This window comes from Astyanax mexicanus, chromosome 9 (assembly GCF_023375975.1).
Source record: "Astyanax mexicanus isolate ESR-SI-001 chromosome 9, AstMex3_surface, whole genome shotgun sequence".
In the NCBI taxonomy this organism is placed as follows: Eukaryota; Metazoa; Chordata; class Actinopteri; order Characiformes; family Acestrorhamphidae; genus Astyanax; species Astyanax mexicanus.
This window is the reverse complement of record NC_064416.1, coordinates 30,275,953-30,298,627: the sequence shown is the minus strand read 5'-3', so window position 1 is coordinate 30,298,627 and position 22,675 is coordinate 30,275,953. Positions and strand designations below refer to the sequence as shown.

Sequence of the window (22,675 nt, the reverse complement as noted above, 5' to 3'; positions counted from 1 at the left end):
ATTAACGGTTTGATATGATGGGCCAATGTGAAAAGATTCACATTATATCAAATTGAAAAGTGGAGATTCAAGGTTTTTGCGTGACAGTGACAATATATAGACCACATGCATTGGTAAGTGAATGGCACATGTTGAAGCTTTTACAGTGTTAAAATTCTCCTAATATACCAAACCTTTAAAAAATGAACCCAGTTCTTTAAATTACATTTTTTTTCTGTTATGCTTACCTGGTAGAGTGCACAGTATTTTCTTTTACAGCAGTATCAGGTATATCTGGAGCCTGTGTGAACGGGTCAGTGTAGTGGGACATTCTTCCTTTAATGGGAAAACCATCTCCAGTTTCTGTAGATAATAGAGAAACAAGAAGAAAAGAGAAAACACATTGTGTTTTTTTTTCTCACATTGAGGTCTGAGTCACTGTTAAAACAAGCAATTAATATCACAGTGTGACATTCTCAACGGGTCAGACCTCACTGCACAGGAACAGGGAGAAAAAAAGACCAAAAATCACTCACTTCAGCAGAGGCAGAACCTTTAGAACCTTATTGTAAAAACTGCTTTGCTTATTTCTGGCCCGAATACCACTTACCCAGCCTGGGATGCATTAGCTTGGCTCTGGTTAGAATCTAGGAATGATTATGGCACAAATACTCGCAGTGCTGCCTGTGCCAACACCCTGGATGCAGAGTATGAACTACATTTGCCACACCAAGCCATGTGTGCCAATGCCCCAGCTGCCAAGTATAATATAGGAATCGGCTTAGTTCTGCATGGGCGAGTCTCAGCCGATGCTGCACTACATCATCCATGCTATCTGTGGAGAAACCAGTTGCCAGTGGTCCCAACTTAGATTAGCAAAAAACATATTTGGTCTAAGCCGCCTAGTATAATATGTGAATCTGCCCAATTCTGCATGGCCATGTCTCAGCCGATGCTGCAGTACATCCTCCAAGCTTGAGCCGATTCTTAGTAATATCTGGGGAGAAACCAAGTACCAATGATACCAGCAGTTAACTTCGTTTACAGATTCCTGTAAGTATAAACCAAATGTTGGTCCAAGCCGCATGTTCCAACACCCCAGCTGCCGAATATAATTTGGGAATCTGCCCAATTCTGCATGGCCCAGTCTTAGCCGATGCTGTAATACATTTTAAGCTTGAGCCGATTCTTAATACTATCTGGGGAGAAACCAAGTACCAATGATACCAGCAGTTAACTGGGTTTACAGATTCCTGGAAATATAAACCACATTTTGGTCCAACCCTCATGTGCTAACACCCCAGCTGCCAAGTATAATACAGGAATCTGCCTGTTTCTGCATGGTCGTGTCTCAGCCAATGCTGCTCTAAATCCTCCAAGCTTAAAATGATTCTTAATGCTATCTGGGGAAAAACCCATTGCCAGTGGTCCCAACTTAGATTACTGTAAGCATAAACCGTATTTGGTTCAAGCTGCATGTGCCAACACCGCAGCTGCCCAGTATAATACGTGAATCTGCCCCATTCTGCATGGCCGAGTCTCTCTGCTGCCCTGCATCATCTGAGCTCAAGCCGATTCTTAATATAATCTGGGAGGAAACCAGCTGTAAACTGGGTCTACAGATTCCTGTATAGACCAGGCCGTGTTTGGGCCACAGGGCCACACAGAAATGACAGACTACCACTAAAAATGTGAATTTTGGAAAATCTGATCTTTTTGGTCATATGTAATACAGATGTGTTTTCAGTTAAGAGTCAGTGTGAAGAGCAAAAACACACTAAATCTGAACCTTTAATTCCAAATGTGGTCCACTTTCATTACATTACATTACATTTGGCAGACGCTTTTGTCCAAAGCGACTTACAATATTGAATACTTACAATACTTTCATATGGTAACATAATCTTCTACATATCCGGTACACTGCATTGTGACAACTCATTCTGAACATCCAAAATTAGAATTAATGTGACTTTTACTTCAAGACTTTCACTGAGGAGAAAGGGAAATAAAACCAGATCACAAACGTGTTTCTAATTTAATGGTTGAATGTGGACACAAGAAAACTTAAAACAATAAAATAAAGAAATAATGAATAAAAATAAATAAATTCTAAACATTATCAAGTTTTGATCCCTCATCCTAGTCTCTGCAAACTAGCTATGGATATTTTGAAGTAAACAATGAAGCATAAGGTCGGATAAATGCTAAATAACTTAAATGTAAACGGGTAACACTTTATAATAACTTTCATTAATATACCATTAACTAATGATTAATAACTGTTATTTTTCACATTTTAAAAAGCTAAATAGTGGCTATCACAGTTGTAAAAACTAATGATCACATTGGCTACATGAACTGCAATTGATAAACATTTGCCAGGTTTAAAATTCGCATTCGCAATTTATTAATGTTCAAATTCTGATGAGCTAATGATTTGCTAACATTTTAATATGAATATCCATCTGATAAATATGTGTAATGTGTGAGCATTTGTTAATATTCAAATTCTGATGAACTACTGCTTTGTTCACATCTACTGATCATTAGTTCAAAATATATTAATTAATAACGTTATTATAAAGTGTTACCTGTAAATGTAATGTAAATGAAAAAATGAAGTTTTAAGAAACCATGTACAAAACTAAAATAGTGAACATGCTTTTTTACATTGAGCTAAAAAGCATTCTCAGTGATAAGCCCAGCTGCCCAGATACTGTAATCCCAGACTCATTGATATCTCCAGTGATGCTGGAAAAGATGAAACCAAAAAACTGATTACAATAAACATCCAATTTGGTTCAAAGGAGGGTAAAATGGGATAAAAAGGAGCACTACAGCCTGTAATTATGTATTATTGTAAAACTACAAAGTGTCCTATAAGATCAGTGTAGCTGAAAAAATGGACAGTGGGTAAAGAAACAAAAAAGTAATCATAATGTTATGATTACTGTATTTCATATATATAAAGATGCACTGTCATATATTCATTTTCTGTATGGGAATACAAGACTGGAAATATGCAAAAAAAAAAGGGGTCATTATGTTTGTGTATTAGTTTCTGGTTTCTATCGTAGGAATATCATCAGCATACAGAAGCAGCGGTATGCTAAAGAGCCTTTAATGTTACAGTTTGGCATCACTCGGCTGATCTTTTGTGATGATTCTGGTTTAATAAAGCCGTTAACTCTGGGTGTTTATTCATTTCCTTTAGAGAGGTCTAATAATGAGACTGTATAAGAACGCTTTGTGGATTTTAGCATAATCATATCATAAGCCGACAGTACCTGAGCACTCAGCTCTAAAGTGCTGTATTTTATTTATTTCTCTCTGAGTGTGTGCAAATGATGCAATTATGTTTGCTTTGAAATACAATTTAAAGTGTTTTTAATTTTTTTATTTTTTTTTTTTTATTTTTCCATTAGTATTTATTAACATTAATGAGATCCAATTTCATTTATAATAACATTCAAGATCAACTTTGGCCTTTAAAAAGATAATTGCCTTAATATATATATTAAAAGAGAAATATGGCTCCGGCCGTTTGACCTCTATTAGAGCCGTGATTGACATTAGCATATTAGAGAGTCATTAGCGAATGAAAATGTTCTTTCTTCATTTCTGCATTCATATCAGTGAGATGCAAACAATCAGCATGGGTGCAGGTTGATCTGAATGGTTGATGATAACAATGACAACAGCCATTAATAATAGTAATAATAGAATAATAATAGAATAATAATTGTAATTGTAATAAAGAATTGTAATTATTTTTCCTATTACTTCTCAGATTGCACAGTCATTGCTATACACCAATGATTTACATTTCACATGTACTATGGGTATTAACCTAAACATATAAATCAAATCTAAAAATAAACCAATATGGCCCAAATCTGATGCTTATATTATCCTGCTCACATCCTGTTGAATTTTGGCACCAGGAATTTCATAACATTTTCCAAAAGCAGTGTGTAAGACTGGTGGAGGAGAACATGATGCCAAGATGCATGAAAACTGACCAAGGTTATTCTACCAAATATTTATTTCTGATCTCTTAAAACTTTATGAATATGAACTTGTTTTCTTTGCGTTATTTGAGGTCTGAAAGCTCTGCATCTTTTTTTTTTTGTTTGTTATTTCAGCCATTTCTCATTTTCTGCAAATAGATGCTCCAAAAGAAAATATTTTTATTTGGAATTTGGGAGAAATGTTGTCTGTAGTTTATAGAATAAATCAACAATGTTCATTTAACTCAAACATATACCTATAAATAGCAAAATCAGATGAACTGATTTAGACATGGTATCAATTGTTTCCAGAGCTGTACTTTCCTTTGTTATTTCCTTTTGTTGTTACCTTTTGTTTGATATGTGCCTCCTCCTGATATTTAGTTTAAACATCATTGAGACATCAATCCACATACTAAAGAGCTATGTTACCTCACTTACCCAATACTGAACCCCTCACTCACTGCTGTCATCCATTTTTCCTTATTTTTCTTATGTTGATGAGGTCAAAAATTCTGATCCTTCTGTTCAGACTGAGCTGCATTGCCACAAATCAGATATGTAGAGTAACTGAAAATATCAGATTCAGTGTGTTTTGGCTGTTCACACTGAGACACAGCTAACACATCTGCATCACATTTGATGTAAAAGATCAGATTTGGGGCACTTTTTTCACTTACTGTGTGTTATTTTTTATTTTATCATAGCTGTTAGAGTGATGTGTGTGAGCACAATTCAAACATTTTTTTTTTACGTTCCTTTAGCGTATTGTTGATATTTATGCAGCTTCTGAAATAGACCTTTTTATTATGTTTGCTCTTATTTCTGCATCAGAGTCAGGGACTGACTAAAATATTGTTTCTATTATTGTTATAGTTATTATAGTAGTATCTGATACCTGTGGATGCTGTTAGGAAAATCACTAAGACTGTATTTAGAAACAATACCTAATAAACTGAGACTCTACTGATATTATGATTGTTACTAGTAGTAGCTAGAAAAAAATACTCTAACTTAAAATCAGAAAATGTTAAAATATTTTCAAAAATAAAATAAAAAAAACAAGAAAAAAAGACATTATTCCTCCCCAAAGACTCTTTTTTTACATCATTACTAGGCCTAAAAGGCCCCAGTTCATTTTTTTGGAATATGTGCATGTTTGAAATGGCAGGTCTGAAATGGCTGTATATCAATAAGTGAAGTTGAGCAGATAAAACATCAATATCAATTTTATTTGCCAAGATTTTTCAACATTTCCCTGTTCCAACTTTTTTTTTTTGCTTTGAGGTTGAAATACGTGAAGCAGAATTTATTCCTCTGATAATTTTAAGACATTCTCTGGCACTAAAGTACTAAAGTGACAGTAGAAAGAAGCACTGTGTCTTAATCTTAAAAAAAAAGAAAGAAATAAAATGCGGAAACAATTTATCATCTGATCATGATTTGTTTTAGAAACAGAAATCAAATACAACTTATGCTGGCAGTCATTTACTTGTATAATTATAACACTGCCCCTTTGTTATGGCTGGTGTAGTATGGCATTGGTCTTTTAAGGCTATGTAAATGATGTGTGTAGTTAAAGGGTTTGAGCCAGAGTGCCATTATCGTGCAGTACTGGTACACTTAGAACTAAGATTTTTAAGGCTATGTTTAGACTGCAGGCCTCGAGTGTCCAGAGCGTCCACACTGACACGCATCTGTACAAATCTCATTATAATCATGTTATTATTAAGGCGTGGGAATGAGATCCTTAGGCATGGGAATGAGATCCTAAGGTGTGGGAACAAGATCCTATTGCGTGGGAACGAAATCATTAAGGTGTCACCACGATATATTAAGGCGTGGGAACAAGTTAAGTAAATCTAGCCGGAGAATAGTAAAATATGCTTTTCTGTAAATTAATGCCCATGAAGAAAATTGGATTTTACATTGAAACTCCAATCCAAGGGATAATTGTCTGTAAGAAGAAGGAGAGTGAACTTTATAATTTTATCTTGGAATGAATTATGGCGATATTTTGGAGTCTCTTGCAGTGAGACATGGACTAATTCTAAGTAAAAGACACTTAATTTGCATACTAAAAGCTGACTGGCTTTATCTTTCTTAGGCAGTCCTTTTGTGCACAGCTCTTAAGAGCTGCTTTCTTTGTTAGTTGTGAAACAAAAAATGATCTTTGGCCACACCTTAATGGATACGATTGAATTAACTTAATAAGTCGTGGCCATGCCTTAATGATCCTGATACCATGCCTTAAATATCTCGTTTCCACGCCTTAGAATATCGTTCCTACACCTTAATGATCTCGTTTCCATGCCTTAGGATTTTGTTCCTACACCTTAGGATCTTGTTCCCACACCTTCGGGGCTCCGTATCCAGATCTGACTAGCAAAAATCTATCTTGATACAATATATATATATATATATATATATATATATATATATATATATATATATATATATATATATATATATATATATATATATCTTCTGATAGATAGATAGATAGATAGATAGATAGATAGATAGATAGATAGATAGATAGATAGATAGATAGATAGATAGATAGAATCGGTAGAATAAAAAGTATAATAGTAGAGTGTTTTATTGTGTGTGTAATGGAGGTAGTGCAGTTTAACACAGTAAAACAACAATGAACACCAGTTGCTGTGCATATTGAGAAGATGATTGATGTCAGCCGTACAGTACTCGGTTATATATTATAATAATAATAATAATAATAATAATAATAATAATAAGTATATAATAATATACTGTGGCATAATAAATAATAATATGAACTGGCTGTTGGCTTTTACTGTTGCAAACATCCCTCAAGCTCTCAAATAGCCTTATGTCTGGGTCCCCATTCCAGTTATCAGAGTCCCAAACAGCTTTATAGCTATATTTATTATTTCAGTTGGCAGAAAGTGCATATGTGTTTGTGTGTGTGTGTGTGTGTGTGTGTGTGTGTATCTGTGTTGATGTCAACACTTTGTAATTAATATCACCACAACACTGATGTGCTGAGTTCCAGATTAAAGCAAATTAAAGGCAAGTCTGGGTAACTCTCATCATCCACACTAATGAGGGTTTGAGAGGAATCAGGATTTTCCTTATTGCCCAGCCAAGTGCCATGTGTACATCCTGCTAGTGTAAATCATCCATTACCACGGCAACGGGGCTTAATGAAACAATCAAGAAACTGCAACTACTCACTTTATGTTTTGGCAGTACAGCCAAAGAGAGTTCCGCTCGGTCCAACCCGACATCTGACTCTCCAGAACTGGCCCGGGTTCAGCTTTTACACTCGGTTTTAGCAGTTTTCTGCTATTTTCTCAGTCTGAGACTCTCAATTGGCTCCTTTTATTGTACCCATCTTCACCGGCGCTGCCAGCATGCCAGCCTTTCTGAAAACACACAGTGCTGACCTTTCCATGCAGAGTGTGCTGGATGTAGAGAGCTGGAGAGCAGAAGCGGGCGGTAATTAACCTGGCAGCTGGGCGAGGAGGAGAGGGCACTGAGAGAAGTGTCAATGCCATGTAGAGTGAAGTGATTGCCCTTAGGTCCCCCATCCTACTTCTCAGGAGCTACTTATGGCCTTCCTTTTCTTTTTCTACTAAAAAAAATTAGCAGAATTCATTCTTACTATTTCAAGACCATTTTCCATTAATTCTTTGGTTGTGTCACATCAGAAATGTAAGAAATGCCCTCTGTTCAGACAGAATTCTGAGGCAGGAGGACACCAAGCCATGTCTAAATCTAAGTTTAGTAATCTAGTCTATTATTTTTGGGGTTTGGAAATGGTGATAACAGCTAATAACAACAAATAAGCTAAACTTCTAAATGTAGCAGTTTGATGTCCATACCCTGAAACACCAGGATGTAATGTTGCCTTTTGATTTGGATACAGAGACAAAGATCACTGCACAGATCTCTACTGTAAGTACGATTTGTAAGTGCATTATCAGGAAGGCAAGCTAGGATTTCCTGCATAAAACAAACTAATACTATTACTAATTTTAGAGCACAGGGGGAATGCACAAAGAGTCGTATTGTTTTATAGTAAACATTAAATTCTACAGCATGTTACTGGTATTTTTTCTTCATTCCAATTTTTTTCAGTTTTTAGCTAATATTAAGAGGTATATCTTGTTTGGTATAAAATTGACTAAATTGCTTTCTTGCTGACTACACTTAAAACCTGTATCTGAGATTATTGAGGCTTATTGTTTTGTTTTATTAATCTAAGGTGAGGTTATGAAATCAGTAATCCAGATAGGCTTGTTTTTTAAGAAAACGCTCATACAAAACACAAAAAGCAGATTTGACCTTTTGTAGCCAAGACTAGTTTATTCATTTTGGTTTTAAGTGATTATTAAATGAACCTCAACATCAATGTAAAGTGTCATTGCCTTTTTCATAGACAGTTTAAAGTCAGTGGAGCATCATTTACAAGCACAGCTTGTTTCCAGAGGAGCACCATTCATTCATTCATCCATCCATCCAGCCAGCCAGCCAGCCAGCCTAACGTCAGTCTTCTAGGAAATGTTTATGTCTAAAATATCTGATTGTTAGCTTTGAGATTTTTGTTTTATATAAATAACTGAGGTAGTGTATTTGCCTCTCAAAATTATGTTTTAAAGCTTGTTGTCCAATCAACGTTAACCAAATTACGTTATTTTGAATTTCTATCCCATTTTTTCCCCAATTTACAAGGCCAATTACCCAACCCAGTCATTAGAACTCCACCTATCACTAGTAATGCCTCAACACCAGGAAGGTGAAGATAAACACATGCCTCCTCCGATACATGTGAAGTCTTTTTAAACTGCTGCTGATGCTGATGCAGCATGGTTGAGTAGCATGACAGCACACTGTGAGAAAAGCGCAGCTATTTGGTTTTGATACATCAGCTCACAGATGCCTTGTGCTGATCAACATCACCCTTTGGAGTGATGTGGAGAGAGAGCACCATCTTCCCATGCAGAGAGAGCAAGACCAATTGTGCTCTCTCAGAGCTCAGATGCAGCTGAATGGAAAGACCCACGTTTAGGTGGCCATATTTCCACATACATTTGTTTCGTTTCATGACATCACAAATACAGTTAATGTGAAACCTGCTGTTTCAATCCTGTATATGAAGCGTGTATGATCTGGGGAGTAAATTCTCAAAGCTTTTAAAATGTTAACCATCTATTTCAGACTATTTATTTCAAAAACTCCAGTAAAACACATTTTTCTCTGATACAGGCTGTTTAAAGTGAGGGGGTGGGATGGAGGGAGGTCTCAGCAGAGGAAAACAGCTTTGAGGGAATGGCTTTTTGTTGTCTTCTGTTGTTGTTGGAGTGTAAAGGTCAAAATACAAAGTGCTAAAGACTGTAAGCTATCCGAATCCTTTCAGCGTTTTTTTAGAGAGATAAGGAAAAAAGCTTTTACACCGGCTTCCCAAAAGCATCACAGCACTGTGATTATCATAAGATGGGAGGAAGAGGATCTTCTGATGATTCATCCTCACAGTTATGATGATCTGATGGCTATGATGCATTTGGGAAATTTGCTGGTTTTCAGTTATATTAGACTACGTCTCCCAAAAGCTCTGCTGTGTAAAAGTTTATTTTATCTGCTATCACAGCTTTCTCAGATTCTTTGTGTTTTTTTTTTTTTTGTTTTTTTTTTTTGCAGTTATACACCTTTGAATAACCACTTGAGTTTCACTATAAAATGCATATATTTACATTAATTTTATATTTTGTATAGACACATTTCTGTCTGTACTTTCCATTAATGCCAGACCTAATACTGTATTATTCATTGCATACGTCATCTAAACTTTATTTAACATAGTTAAGGTTTTGATTATGATATGTATTTAAGTTTTCTTCATATAAACGCCAATATTTATTTATAAGAACGGTTTAAAAGAGTATTGTTTAATTAAAATGCAATCTTGTTGCCTACTGTGATCACTACAGTATCAGTCAAAGGTTTGGGAACACGTTCTCATTTAGTGTTTTTCTTTTTTGTATTTAATTCATTTTCTACATTGTATATCAATATTAAAGACATAAAAATAATAAAATAATTAAGGGACACATATGGAATTACATATTAAACAAAAAAGGTGTTTGTCCTCCACAATCCCCTGACATAAACTCAACTAAGATGGTTATTTGAGATGAGCTGGAGCTGGAGTGAAGAAAAAGTAGCAAATATTGTTCAGCACCTCTAAGAACTCCTTTAAGACACTGAAAAGAAAACTATAAAAAATTAAGAGACTGAGATTAAAACACCAAGATTGTGCAGATCTGTCCTCAAGGCTAAATGTGGCTAATTAGAATATTCAAAAAAAAAAAAACATATCCTGCTTTGTTAAACACTTTTTCTTTACAGAATAATTCTGCATGTCTTCCTGTATAACTTTTAGTTTAATCTTTAATATTAAATTTACAACGTTGAAAAAAATGATAAGAAGAAAGAAAACATGTTAAATAAAAAGAGATGTGTCCAAACTTTGGACTGGTACTGTGTGTTAGCCTGTATGTCAGCAAGTCAGTACTTTTAGAATGGCCAAAATGTCCATTCACATCTATTATCTTTTATGATAAACAAAAAAGGTAATCCTTTAAAATAAGACTACCTTTATAAAGGGTTTATAAATGGTTTACAATTCGTTTATTAATTGTTACTAATTAGGTTGTAAATGCCCTTAAAATAATGAATAATCAGTTCTAACACATATGTAGAAAGGGCAACAATATAGATGGCTGTGGGTTCACTATTTGGCAAACAACAGGTCATTGTTGCCCTTTCTACGTATGTGTTATAACTGATTATTAATTATTTTTAAGGCATTTACAACCTAACTAGTAACCATTAATAAACTTATTGTAAACATTTATAAACCCTTTATAAAAGTAGTCTTATTTTACAGTGGAACCACTTTTATGTAAAAAATCCCTCCTATAGCATCAAATGATTTTCCAATTATAGATTTTATTTCATAACTGGGGACAGGAGCTCTATTGAGAGGGGCTTTGATTCTGTGAGTGGGCCGGCAGCATTTGAAAACATCAGAAACAGTGTGTGAGTGTGTGCGTGTGTGAGTGTGTGTTCCTGTTTTACAGTATATGGCATTATTATTATCCTCTTTTCTTTTAAATGGAGATGAAGGATTCTACATGCTTCCGTTGCTTTGCTTTAATGAGCTTTATTAACCCTGCTACATATCCTCAGGTTCTCACTTTACCTCACTGAGGAAATCACGCCAAGTGCCCTCCTCTCCCTGGGCACGTCTGTGCCCTGTACGCCCACCGAGCTAACGCTAAGCTTTGTAGAAACACAACAGAGGAACTGCGGTTCCGGTTAGCGTGGTTCTGTTCTCCTTAATCCTGCTTTAATAGCTTATATACCAACAGGCCAGTCGTCTAATTGAGAACATAAATTATTTATATATTTATGCAGTGTCTGTTAATATTCGTGGAATTATTCTTCATATGATCAAACGAAGACGGTTCTGAAGAAAGAGGTTGAGATGTAATGGATATTCATTAAAAATCAGGGACAGTTAGAGCTTTTTATTTTATTTTATATAACTACTATTTTTATTTTACTTTATTCTCAGTTGACCTCCCCTGACTTCTGGTATAAACAGATGCCTTATTTTGACTAATTAAAGGTTGACCTTTTCTACTTTATTTGTACAATAGTAATATAATAAATGTAATTTTTTTATATTTATATACAGTACCAGCCAAAAAGTTGATATACACCCTAAATTCAATACAGTGAATAGCTCTATTTGAGTAATGTTCTAATCCAGATTAGGGCAATAACTACTCAACTAAATAAAGAAAAAATACTTTTTTTTTTAATGGAGGTCAGTCAAGTTTCTTATGTGTTCCTCCATAGTCTGGATGACTTCAGTATTAATTTACAATGTAGGAAAAAAAAAAAACATTGAATGAGAAAGTGCGCCCTGTCCAAAGAAAAAACAAGTATATCCAAAACTGCATCTTTACAGGAGAGAAAAAAAAAACAATGTAAAAAAGAATTTATTTCAGGCCATTTTAGAGAATTTCTATTAGTTCATTCATGAGGAAATTTTGACACAGTGTAGAAGACTTATGTCAAATTATGTAATAAAACAAAAATGAAGGTACCTGTTTTTCATTGGACAGTGACGATTTTTTCTGAATTAGTTACTCTGATTTTGCTATTTATAGCGACAACATTGTTGTTTTATTCTATAAACCACAGACAACATTTCTCCCAAATTTCAAATAAAAATATTGTCATTTAGAGCATTTATTTGCAGAAAATGAGAAATGGCTGAAATAACAAAAAAAGATGCAGAGCTTTCAGACCTCAAATAATGCAAAGAGAACAAGTTCATATTTTAAGAGTTTAGAAATCATGCACTTTTGTATATTCTCCTCCACCAGCCTTACACACTGCTTTTGGATAACTTTATGCCACTCCTGGTGCAAACATTCAAGCAGTTCAGCTTGGTTTGATGGCTTGTGATCATCCATCTTCCTCTCAATTATGTTCCAGAGGTTTTTAATTTGGTAAAATCAAATAAATTCATCGTTTTTAAGTGGTCTGTTTTTTTTTTTTTCAGAGCTGTATAATATAGCATATTTTTTTTTTACTAGTTTTTAGTTTCTATTTCAGTCTGCACTTAAGATGCTTTTCAATTGCTTTTCAATTGTAACAGCAACAAAAAGACCCAAACACCAATTGGATTATGACACCTAATGTCCCTTGTCCTTTTGACAGATCAAAAATGAAAAATGATTAAAAATACAGTAACATGTAGAGCCATTACTTTAACAAAGAGACACCTAATGGAATGTATTGTTTACTCCATTTGAATTGTAGTTGACCTTGAGATTAGGTTTTGGTTGGCAAATGTAAAGACTTTAATATGGACAAAAAATTATTTTTATTATTTAATGCCAGTTTTAATGCCAGTTCCAAAAACTCTTCTGCACACTGGATGTGTCTGGCAGTGCCATTCCGAAATACCATTTGCATTATGGGGAGACACATCCAAGGTCATTTTAATTATGTCCATATAAATTTAATGAAATAAACATCTTTTCCATTTGCTGATTTAAAAAAAAGTACATTAAGGAGCCAGAAAAATTAAAAGTGGCAATGTCAGGGTCCAAGCACCACTGGCATAATAAAACCTAATGCCCCTTGGCCTTTTGGCAGATTGAATATAAATGATGCTTAAAGGGAAAGTCTGATGTTGAGACAGAACTTTTCAGCACACTGGATGTGCTGTGAAGCATCACCCAGAAATAACTTTTACATTGTGCTAAGGTCAGATGATTTTACATTTTGTTCATTGTTCATTACGTTCTGTTCATTATTGTTATCTTAACAATAAAATAAGAATACAAATTTTAACAGGTAACAGTCTACATTAAACTTTTTAAAATCAATAGGACATTTTAGTTAATCATGAAAGATAACATGACCTGTATTGTTCAGATTATGCATCATTCATGTTTTCATATTATTCTGTAAACAGGAAATGGAAATTGTGTGAATATGTAGCCAAAACTCAAAAAAAAAAAATTCTGGGAGGTTTAGATTTTTACCATTTCAAATACTTAAAAACATGCAGACGGCATTAACTAATTCATTCTTAATTAATCATGGGTGTAATCATCTGTTTTGGCAGTAGCAGAAAATAAACAAATCAGCGTTTCACTTGCCTTTACCTTTAAGAGCCAGGTGCACTCTGACTTTGGCGCATTGGTATCTTAACAGTGCAGCGCTTTGCACATCTAAGCAAAAGATAATGTAAAAGCTGGATTTGATTTTCCACCAAAACAAATATTCTATCAGTTGTATTAAAAGTGGAACAGTATTTGTAGTGGTGCTCTGTAAAGAGGACAGGGGGTATAGAATGGTCAATTTGGGGACAGAAGTGAATGATTGCTGTTTGGATCAATTCCTACTTTTTTCCACTTTATTTTCCAATTGGTGTTGTAATCACTTTACACAGAGGCTCTCCTGAGAGCAGCGGGCCGGACCTCCCGTTTTAGAGATAGTGCAGTAATAGCTGTGCGAGTTAGCGAGTCGGGGAACGCAGCACGGCTGCACTGAGGGAGTCATTACATTGTCCGGGGAGATAAAAGAACTTATTTGGGTCATATTCCCTAAAGGTGGACTATCAGGCCCCACTCTTAAGGTGCTGCAGAAAAGACTGCGTGCTTTGCTGGCGATTTCCATTTAGATTAGCCAGCGGTTTAGCGCAGGGCCGGACCGGGTCTCCCTCAGTGAGTCTGGCATCGGCAGTGAGGAGGGTACGCTGTCAAAATACGGCAGATCACCTCCACCTGTGGACATTCCATTACATACACCATTTAGGAAAATAAGACTTATCAAAGAATGCAGCTGCACGGGCGTTGTGAGTTGTGTGTGTGTTGTGTAAATGTTGTTTGTGTAATGTTGTTTTATTATGCATACTAATATTAGAGCTTCAGATTGATTTCCCTCAGGCAGCTCCTGAACATCTAGAATTCCTATAAAGAGAAAATAAGTGCTAACACTGTCCGTTTGTTTTTTCTAAGCGTCTCAGACTGCCTTCATTGAGTTTTTAAAGCACGACCACAAGGACCAGAAAAAGAGTAGATTTTTTTATATACCCAATTTTTCCAGTAAATTTAGTGTCTCAACACTACTGTAAATATGCAGTTTGTGTATTTTATTACCAAATCATTTCCATTTCCATCAAATTACAGTACCAGATCTCAGCTCAGTTTACTCCTTCGATCCAGTTTAACTCCCAAGCTGCTGCCAAGAAACAATATTGTTTTAAACGCTATTTGTAGTTAGTTTTGAAAATATATGAAATATTACCACAAACAAATATATTTTTGGTAACACTTTACTTGGATGGTCCATTTGATGGCCTCGTTAATGCTCAACTGACATTCTACTAACATTCAACTGCATGTCTATTAAATGCAATCGAATTGAAAAGTGAAAGTAAATGATTCTCTATTGAATATAACCCTACATTCAACTCTAACCCAAACTCTAATCTTAACATTTTGGGATTGGGTTTAGGTTTAGATTTTAAGTTTAGTTTAAGATTAGGGTTAGGGTTAGGTGTAGGGTTCGATTTTATGGTTGATTAAGGGTTAAGGTTAGGGTTAGATTTTAGGGTTGATTAGGGGTTAAGGTTAGGGTTATGTGTAGGTTTAGGTTCTATTTTGAATAATTTACCTTCAACATAGGGTTAAGTTAAATTTAATGGACATTCAATTCAGTGTTAATTGAATGTCAGGTGAGCATCAACAAGGCCATAAAATGGACCATCCAAGTAAAGTGTTACCCAATTTTTTGCAATATTTATTTATTAATATACAGTACTATACATCCATTCCTGTATTTTATCCCTGCTGTATGTTCCTAAAAAAAATTGGTTGACCAAAAAAATTAATGAATAACTTAAAAAAGTGAACAAGAAATCTTCACAAATATTTATCAAGCTCTACAATACAGAGCTACTATATTTACAAATACCACTTACAACTTTACCGTGCAGAACCATGTCCAGAAGTGGTGTCAACATCTCTTGGATGGACTATCACACAGTGGAAACACAGTGCATTGTGGTCTGACAAATGGAAGAGATGGGTGCTCTGTGTGCTCTGGACCAAAGACGTAAAGGACCATCCAGGCTGTTATCAGCAACAAACCAGAGTCCGAAAGTCAGTTTCTGTCATGGTATGGGGGTGGTGTCCGTGCACTTCTGTGATGCAGCATTAATGCAGAAAAGTATGTTGAGATTTTAGAGCAGCATATGATGCCTTCAAGACCACATCTTTTCCATGGCTGTCCATGGAACAAGACAATGCTTAATCGCATTACAAAGGAATGGTTATGAAATAAGAAGGAAGAAGGAAAAAGAGGGTACCTGCCTGCAGTTCTGACCTATCGCAAGTAGAGAATGTGTGGAGAACTTTGAATTGTATCATGATGTCACACACCTTAAAATGTGTTTTCAAGAAGAATGAGGCAAAATAACACCTGAGACACTGTATCCTCTATCCATCTTCAGTGATACAATGTTTTTTTAACTGCTGTGAGAAGGATCTGCATCACCAACCTTTTTTTGGAATGTGTTGCAGCAAGAAGAGCAGGAATTGATGTATATTAACACACCTTGGCCTGTATACGGGCTACAGGTGTAGATGGTACAAAACCCTTTTTATCAATATTCTGAAATTTTAGAGCTTTGGAGAGATTCTCCTACAGGATAGTTGGAGAAGCTTCATGTTCACTTTGTACTTTTAATCATTTTAGATCAGTTTTAGGTAGAATCAACTCCAAATTCTGCATGATTGAAAATAGACATAAAAACTAAGAGGACATGAAATGATTCATTTATATTTTGTAAAATATTGATTTTAAAATGTTAAAAGTTCAGGAAAGTGCCATTTTTATGATTTTTATTCATTGTCATCTACTTTTTCAATATTTTCTATTACAATTACAGCTTTTCAGCAATTACAGATTTCCAGGAGTGTTTCTTATCAAACATTAAATCTTTATATGTATTGCTTAAAGAGAAATCCTCAAGATATAGCTATGCAATATCTTGGCAGAAATTTGCCAAAAATGCTGGCATGTTAAAGGGTTAATAAATGATATATGGTTGAGCAAATAGAACATGTAAATAAATAAATCAATAAAAGTGTAGCGTTAGCACTTTCCATACTGTTCCAACGTTTTCTGATTTGTGGTTGCACTTCTCCACTGTTTTTATAAACTTTATCCGGCATCCCTAAATAGCTGCACTGGTATTACAGACATTATATTACAGATCAGGAATGTGCGGTAACGGCTTATGAGGGCTTGCTAAAGTTAGCTCTCGCTCTGGTTGAGCAATTAGCGATCGGTGCGTTGGGTATTTAAGTGACAATTTGTCAAAAAGAGTTTCTGAGAGTTTTTTTTTTTTTAAATAAAGACAACTACAACAACAGTTAAAGTCCTTTTTTTGCTTGTCAAAGACAAAACTTTTAAAATTGCCATGATCTTTACATTATAGGCTTAGGTTTAGATTTCAGGTTTAAGTTAAGGTTTGGCTTAGGGTATGGTTTTAGGGTTAATTCATGATTAGGGTTAGAGTTAGGCATAGGATTAGGTTCTATAGACTATAATTCACAGTATCTAAGTAGAAGTGTACAGTGGAACGAATTTATGTTCATCTAGGATCAACTTGGTGCAACATAAAGTTTTGCAAATTTTGCAGCAAAGAACAAGAAAACTACAATAAATACAATAAACACAGCAGTTAGAAGATAATTCAACCGACACAGTGCAAGTACAATCTATTCATAATGCATAGTCATCATCACACAATACAATTCTTAGATCATAATCAACATGGTGAAGATGGACTTCATTCATTCATTCATTCATTCATTCATTTATTCATTCACTTATATATCCATCCATTTATGGCAAATGCTGTTGCTACATTCTCTCAGATTTTATTTCTGCCATCTTGTCATGTCTACATATAGCAGGTCCAAGCATAATCTAACCCACCTGTGTTAAATCCCTGTGCCTTTCATTCCTTAAAATAAGAACTGATCACACCCCAGAACTGAGCCCTGAGGAGCACCACTGTGTTTTATTTTCTTGTGAGATTATTTTGATCCTCCTACTTATGTACTGCTCTCAGATTGGGAATCATCGTTATCCTAGATGTAAAGATGCTTGAGGACCTGGCGTAAGTCATCTTTTCATTTCCATCATTCTCATTCATTTTCTCATTATACGTATTGTATGCCTATTGTTTCCCTTCTTTTTCATTGTGGTGGTTCCTCTTGTATGAGATAAACATGGGCTCATTTTTTATTGCTGTTAAATTCATTTTGTGGCAGATGAACCGATATTGGAAATCAAATTATAAGGTTAAATTGTTGAAGTTGTTTAAAAACCTGTAAAGTCAATTATTATGAGGTTCTGTGTGCATCATTAGGGCCTTCATGGGTTTATATAAATTATTGGTCTGGTTCTAACAACAGTTACAGAATGGTACAGACGTATTTGGCACATTCTACAACTGTGCGTAACTTTGTAATTATTAAAATGTTTAAACAATTTAAACCTCCTCTCAAACTAAGCATTTTAAATTTATTTATTTATTATTATTATTTTTTTTTTTACTGCATTGCCAAAGTATCGGATCGGTACTCGATACTCAAAATCAAATGACTCGGACTCGGGGCAGAACATGAGAACATGCCTTTATTATAATATTAATTTTGTTGCAGTAGGGTATTCTTGATTTTTTATGGGGGTTTTTTGTGTTTTGTCATTTTGCCAAGAATATTGTTACTGCAAAAATACCCTGAAATATTGTGATATTATTTTTAGGATCATATCGCCCACCCCTATTTTTTAAGCATTGTAATATGTAATAATGTTTAATAATGTCTTAACTAGTGCTTATTAATACAGCTCTGGAAAAAAAAGAGACCACTTCAGTTTGTGAATCAGTTTCTCTGATTTTGCTGTTTATAGGTATATGTTTGAGCAAAAAATAGAATATTGTTGTTTTATTCTATAAACTACAGACAACATTTCTCCTAAATTCCAAATAAAAATATTGTCAGACCTCAAATAATGCGAAGAAAACATATTCATATTCATAAAGTTTTAAAAGTTCAGAAATCAATATTTGGTTTTTATCTGGTTTTTAAATACAGTTTTCATGCATCTTGGCATGTTCTCCTCCAAGTCTTACACACTTCTTTTGGGTAACTTTATGCCACTCCTGGTGCAAAAATTCAAGCAGTTCAGCTTGATTTGATGGCTTGTGTTCATTCATCTTCTTCTTGATTATATTCCAGAGGTTTTAAATTTGGTAAAATCAAAGAAACTCATAATTTTTAAGTGGTTTCTTACTTTCTTACACAGCTGTAATTAGTTGAGACGTTACTTCGCCAGTTAAGAATGTTAACTATTGTACTGTTATTTGTGAGCTTTATTGTAAATTCTCTTTTTTTTCTCTCTCTGCTTCACTGATTCTCTTGTTTTCCGCAGAACTCTGGGAACCGTTTCGAAGAGCTACCGAACCCAGCTGACTATGTGAACTACCATCACCCGGAGAGCCAGGAACAATGTATCGAGATCCAGACTCCCTCCGCCTACCCTCCCGTGACCTACCTGCCCCAGAACCCCTACACCCAGCACCCCACCAACACGCCCATGTACACCTTCCAGCCTAACGCAGCCCCGCCCGCGCCCCGCCCCCCGTACACCTTCCCCAAAGAGCAGTCGGTCTAAAGCAGCCCTGGAACCTCGGGTCCCGGGCCCGTCGCCACGGCCGACTTGCGGCCCTACCGCCAAAACCCCCTTACTGCCTCCGCCCCTAACCCCACCCAGACCCCAGCTCGGAAACGCCTTTCCCCAACCCGCAGAGAATGAAGCTTCCTGCCTCGTCACCGCGGTAACGACGTGGGCCTTCTCCTGGAATGATGAAACAAGTGTCAGTAGTCTGTGGACCTGAAACCTTGCGTGTTTGTGCACTTGCATGTCTCACTGTGACCGTCGTTAGGACCCTCCACGTCTCGTGCCGTAGCCAGAGGTACCACGCTGCCCTCACAACACCACACCTCACTCCCCCTGACCAACAGGGCGTCGGCCTTCGCTTAGTCCAGATACGAAGTCCATCTTCCCTTTCATTTCTTATTGTTATCATGATCACGTACGATATTTAATACCCTTCCATCCAGGTCAGTGTGATGTTTATCACTTCAATCTTCTGAACGTTTGAGGCTAAATTTGGAAATAGAGGATATGTGGTGTAACATTTATTTATTTATTTAATTTTTTCATGTTTTTTGGGGAGTAGAACATTTTTCTGAATGTTAGTTAACATTCTTAGAATCTATCAAGTTTTAAAGATGCTCTTAGGAGAATTTTATTTAACAGTTTATTCAGTAAAATTTTATTTATTTCTAGTTTTGGGAATGTTACATTAAATATTTAACTAAAGTTCATTTTAACCTATTACGTGAACATTATGTGAAACTAATAGCTCTCTAAAAGTGTTGGCATGCACACCATGTCACACGTTTTCAGAATGTTCCTGGAATATTGTTTCTGTAACATAACAGGCTAACATTACTATAACCTATTCAAAACATTGCTTAACGTTCTCATAATGTTCTCTGTTAGCTTGGATAGAAGATTATTTTTTTAAAATTTACAATAAGGAAACATTAATAAACAATACTTATGACAGGAAATCTTAACTAATTACTAATTGACACTATTTATGACTAATAAATTGTTTATTATTAAAATGTTATTTCTAACTAATGTCTCAAAACATTAAAATGATAAAAATGTAGTCTTGTTTAATACTAATGTCTCCTATAATGTTATAGTTTCTAGTTACAGTATAATAGTAACTAATTTAAAATAATAATTAGTTAATATATTACTTTAATAAATCATTAAATAATTTAAATAGTATTACTTAAATAAAACAAAATGTTTATAACTGTCATAAATACTGATAATTGTGGCCTGTATTGTGAAAAATGTAATTTTTTCCCTTAAATCTCTAATCAGTTCTTCTATTTTGCATTTTAGTTTTGCATCTTGTAACAAATGTAAATTGGATAATTTTATCAGATTGGGGTTAAAAATCGGAAAATATATGAAATATTATTATTTCTTTTTCTATTTTTTTATTTGAATGAAAATAATACCACTTTTAACTTTTACACCCAATTTTCTGTTTTAATGATAAACATTACACTGACCATCCTGTTATATTTTTTTATTATCTTATTTTTTATATTTATATTTTTAACGTACCTCTGTAATAGTGACGGACTCTTCCTGTATGTTACACATTGTTTTTCTTATGTTTCTTTAAAAAAAAAAAAACTCTCTTTGCATGTTTCTCTTTGTACATGCATATGATTGAGTAAGTGGTAGTGAAAGTACAATATATTTTTATCCATCACCTTTTTATTTTTCAATCAAAAAATATGGCATGGACCATCGTAAAAATAGCTACACTGTTTAACTTTAAGATATGGTCATAATGACATGGCATCGCCCATTTTTCTTCTAAAAAAATACAGACAATTTTATAACACAGAGATACACAGTATAGCGCTACATTCAAAATAAAATGAATGTTTATTTTAGATTAGAAATAAAAGGGCTCTATTTTACACCTGCTCACAAGATACCATCTGATTATTTTATAGGTGAAAAAATGACACTTTTGGTAACGTAACACCACCATGTTGTTTAGATCAGTTTATACTTATAATTTTAGCCCATTTACTCATTGAACATCAGACGGATAGGGCCGATCCACTTACTGATCCAGATTCCAGTTTTCAACTGCGTTGGATCATAAACGTGCTATAATGGAGCGTAACGTAAAGGAATGAATCAACCAACATCTGTCTGTAATTGAGTTCCGTAATTATAGAGTATTAGCTATTGACCAATACTGACTACAGTGTAGTTTGTTTGGAGATATTTTAGCCTGTACTTCCAACGTATATAAAACGTATATAATAGTATCGCAATGTGGAATAAATGTATCATTATCTGCAAAAAAAAAAAAAAAGTGGATCGGCCCATCGCTACAAACAACATCTACCATATTGTTTGGTGAAGGTCCTTAATTTTCTCAACACATGATTTATTCATTAAATAATTCAGCTGTGAATGCTGTATTATAATGGGAAAAAAAATACAATTCCTTAAGCTGCTGCTGCTGCATTAGTTTACCATGACAATGACAATCAATTGTGTAGGTTGCCCTCTGAAAAAGCAAATGCTTCAATATGATGAACTTTTTCTACTTTCATGTAACTGAAATAATAGTCAAACCAACTGGAATAGAAAAGAACAATTCGACAGATTGATAAAAACAGTATTTCTTAAAGTATAAAAATATTTTACAGGAAATGGAATCAACAGTTTAAAATAAAATTGAACAGTTTGCGAGAAACAATATTTTCAAAATTATTTAAAATAAAATAAAATTGGAATAAAAAAGTAGTATATTTACAGTGCAACCCACACATTTCTTCTAGAAGTATTTTTTGTAGTTTCAAATTTATATTGATGTTATATAAAATGTTTCAAACCTTACAATCAAATGAAGCCTGATTTCCTAAAATTCTAAAGCAGACTTTATTTTATAATAAAATGAATCTTTAGTTAACCCTTTATAGAGCCTATATGGAAGCCCATATTTTAGTGTTTAGTTCTTTACTCTCTTAACTGCTTGATTACTGTAAGAACAAGATCATCTCAATTAAATAGAACCATGAAATAGAACCCTATTGGACTCCATGCAGTATTCCGAATAATTTACTTAATCATTTAATCAGGACTAACAGCTGCATTATATACGTATTAAATAACTATGGAACTCAAATTTGTTACCCAAAATAAGTAATCTGAATTTGTAGTTTGGGAACTGCCTAGAGGACTGTGTAAGATTAGAGCCAGTAAGACAGTAGTGATGTGAAGATGATTTTTACTATCAGTCTTATCTTTTAACGATGTTTACACTGCTTATTTCATTTAGGGAAATCAGGCCCATCACTGAAAAAAGGAATGCAAATCATGCACACCATTTCTGCATTGATATAAACATACAC

At 34.6% G+C, this 22,675-nt stretch overlaps 1 protein-coding gene across 3 annotated transcripts in view; it reads left to right on the top strand.

Annotated features, from left to right (window-relative positions):
- The window catches only part of nectin1b (nectin cell adhesion molecule 1b), a 381,414-nt gene extending 359,784 nt beyond the window's left edge, over positions 1-21,630 (top strand). Inside the window, exon 9 of one of the 3 annotated variants that reach the window (XM_049483657.1) lies at positions 19,074-21,630. In XM_049483657.1, the coding sequence (XP_049339614.1) occupies positions 19,074-19,316 (243 nt within the window). In that variant the 3' untranslated portion in view covers positions 19,317-21,630. The remainder of the gene's footprint in view (positions 1-19,073) is intronic. The other 2 variants (XM_049483659.1, XM_049483660.1) reach the window with 2 other exon arrangements.
- The last annotated feature ends 1,045 nt before the right edge of the window (positions 21,631-22,675 follow it).